This window comes from Corvus brachyrhynchos, unplaced genomic scaffold (genome assembly GCF_000691975.1).
Source record: "Corvus brachyrhynchos isolate BGI_N302 unplaced genomic scaffold, ASM69197v1 scaffold130, whole genome shotgun sequence".
Taxonomy (NCBI): domain Eukaryota; kingdom Metazoa; phylum Chordata; class Aves; order Passeriformes; family Corvidae; genus Corvus; species Corvus brachyrhynchos.
Genome location: NW_008236193.1, coordinates 358,716 through 361,086, shown reverse-complemented (window position 1 = coordinate 361,086; position 2,371 = coordinate 358,716). Strand labels below are relative to the sequence as shown.

General features: G+C 47.1%; 1 protein-coding gene across 1 annotated transcript in view; it reads right to left on the bottom strand.

Annotated features, from left to right (window-relative positions):
- Positions 1-2,371, bottom strand: part of BTBD2 (BTB domain containing 2) — a 15,594-nt gene that overhangs the window by 10,346 nt on the left and 2,877 nt on the right. The window contains exon 2 of the mRNA XM_008639039.2: positions 1,364-1,520. Coding sequence (XP_008637261.1) covers positions 1,364-1,520 — 157 coding nt within the window. The remainder of the gene's footprint in view (positions 1-1,363; positions 1,521-2,371) is intronic.

Genomic DNA, 2,371 nt, shown 5'->3' with positions numbered 1-2,371 from the left:
TGCTGAACCCAACAAACGGGAGAGCTGCAGCCAAGGAGCTGCAGTCGTCCTACCATGCATCAGACAGGAGCACAGATTTGGCTGCCATCGCCCAATCAAGAGCCTTCAAGTCCTGAATCTGCATCTGGGAAGTGCAGAGTGGATCCCTCCACATCCCGGGGGCTGCCTCATTTGCTCATGGCACGCAGAAAGGGGCCAGATTAAAGAGGATGTGTAAAGAAGGCCATGGAGTGTTGCAGCAGTAGCTGAACCCAAGCAGTGAGACAAGTGCCTACCTACAACAGCAGTGTGACATGGAACTACTTTGAGAACTGGTCCAAATATTTAAACTGAAAAAAAAATCCCAGCCTAATCCTGAGCAAAGAGCTCAGCAGTGACTGCTTCAGGCCAGCACTGCTTCAATATCTGCAAAACTGCTGGTGTAGCCACTGCCACCCACATGGTACCTACAGCCAGAACCTGAGATACCTGGACTCCTGACAAGGGGGAATAATCCAGCAGACAGGAATGCTGGGCAAGACAGGCACCCAGAACAGGGTGTCCCTGGCAGTGCCAGACTCCCCCATACACACAGCACTGTGGATGTCACCAACATGGCATCAGCTATCCAAGAGAGTGGCAGGGACCAGAGAGAGAAGATAGGGGCGGGAAATGAGAAGGACAGTGATACTCATTTAATCAACCTGGATGCAAAGTCTGATTTTTTCCAACCTAAGCAGAAGTTGTGAACACTGTCTCCTACTTTGCTGCTTCAAGAGTCAAATGGAAGGTGGAGGAGCCCAACCCTCAGAGACTGGATCAGACGCAGGGCCAAGGAACAGCTGCTCTGACACACTGGGTCTGTGAGCCTTCAGTGCAGGAGGCAGAGCTGGAACAGGCTGAGGAAGAGAGCACCTTGCTCCTCTCCCAGGAAAATAAACCAAAGCACTCATGAAAAAGTTTTCTTTCACCCCCACTTCAGGGGGTGCACAAAAGTCCTTCAAGGAATGGCTGAGCAGCCAGACACAGCACTGAGAGAAAGCTCAGCATTACCAGTCCTGATTCTGTAACACATGGAAATCCTCTCATTCCACTTTTCTTCTTGGCAGATGAAATCTTTCCACCCTGTTCACTCCATCCCCAGCTCACACTCTGGGGGGAACCACCTGCCACAGTGAAACAGAAAGATCTGAAACAGCAGCAACGTTTGCTGTGTTTTATTGTTCTTTGTAAGACCCTGCTCAGCAGTGCTGGACTCATGTGAGGAAGAATTCAAAACGACCCAGAACTGCTCCACTTTGGATGATCAACTCTGTAACACCAAGAAAACTCCTGTTTTCTGACTGTGCTGGACCTTGCTGAAAGCAGATGATCACAAACTCACCTGAGTTAACAGCATGAATGCATTGTCTGCTCGGAGGTTTTTTTTAAGGAACTCCACACAATGAGCTTCAAGGGCTGGAACTGCATATTTCTTAGCTGTGTAAAGTGTTGTCATAACAGTCTCTGGTCCGATCTGAACTTCGTCTGAATAAAGAAATCTGAAAACATGCAAACAAACATTGCTGTGGTGAATTAAGGTAACAGAGTAAAACCCCTGCAATTCATAGAAAACATGTTTGTGCCTCTGCCCATCATCCTGGTCTATTTCCTCTACTGGGGAGATAGAAGGGTTTTCACATCCTTTCCACTGACTCTGCTTTACCAAGAAGAAGATTTTTTTTTTCTTTTTTTTTGTAACAGACATTTTACAGTATAACTTCTAACAGCTGGGATTTCCACTGAAGCAGCTCAAGCTGCCTTGCATCCCACCACCAGTGAGCTCTTAGCCTGCCACTTACACCAGGCTAAAACAGTCTCTGGCCAAGTGTACCCCTTAAAATTCATTTTTTTTGGCTGTTCAATTAGAATAAACAAGGACAAAAATTCAACCTTGCCTGCCTCCCTCAGAAGAGAAACTCCATTCTACAGTACTAATTCAGAAGTGCTGAGAAGCACTCAGATGTATCCATCCACTGCACGAGGTGCTTTACCCACACTCCCCTTTCTCATCTCTTCACTTTATAGACTGAACTGTTTCATTTCATGGCACAGCTCCCAATGTAACTTCAGCATAAAGCAAGAGTTAGTTGCAGTGAAAAACAAGGACTGCCATGCTGCAGCAAAGCACCAGCCTTCACTGTTAGGCCAAAACAAGGAAGCAGATTCACGATCTGAAAAACAAAGGTCTTTCTAGGAAACCTGACTGAACCCCCTCATACCTGAACTCACTGACCAGAGACAGCAGGAACTGAGAGGCTGAGCTCAGTAAAACCAGTGACACACTGGTGTTAGTTAGTCCTTTTCACAGAATCCGAGACCGGTTTGGCTTGGAAGGGACCTTACAAGACTG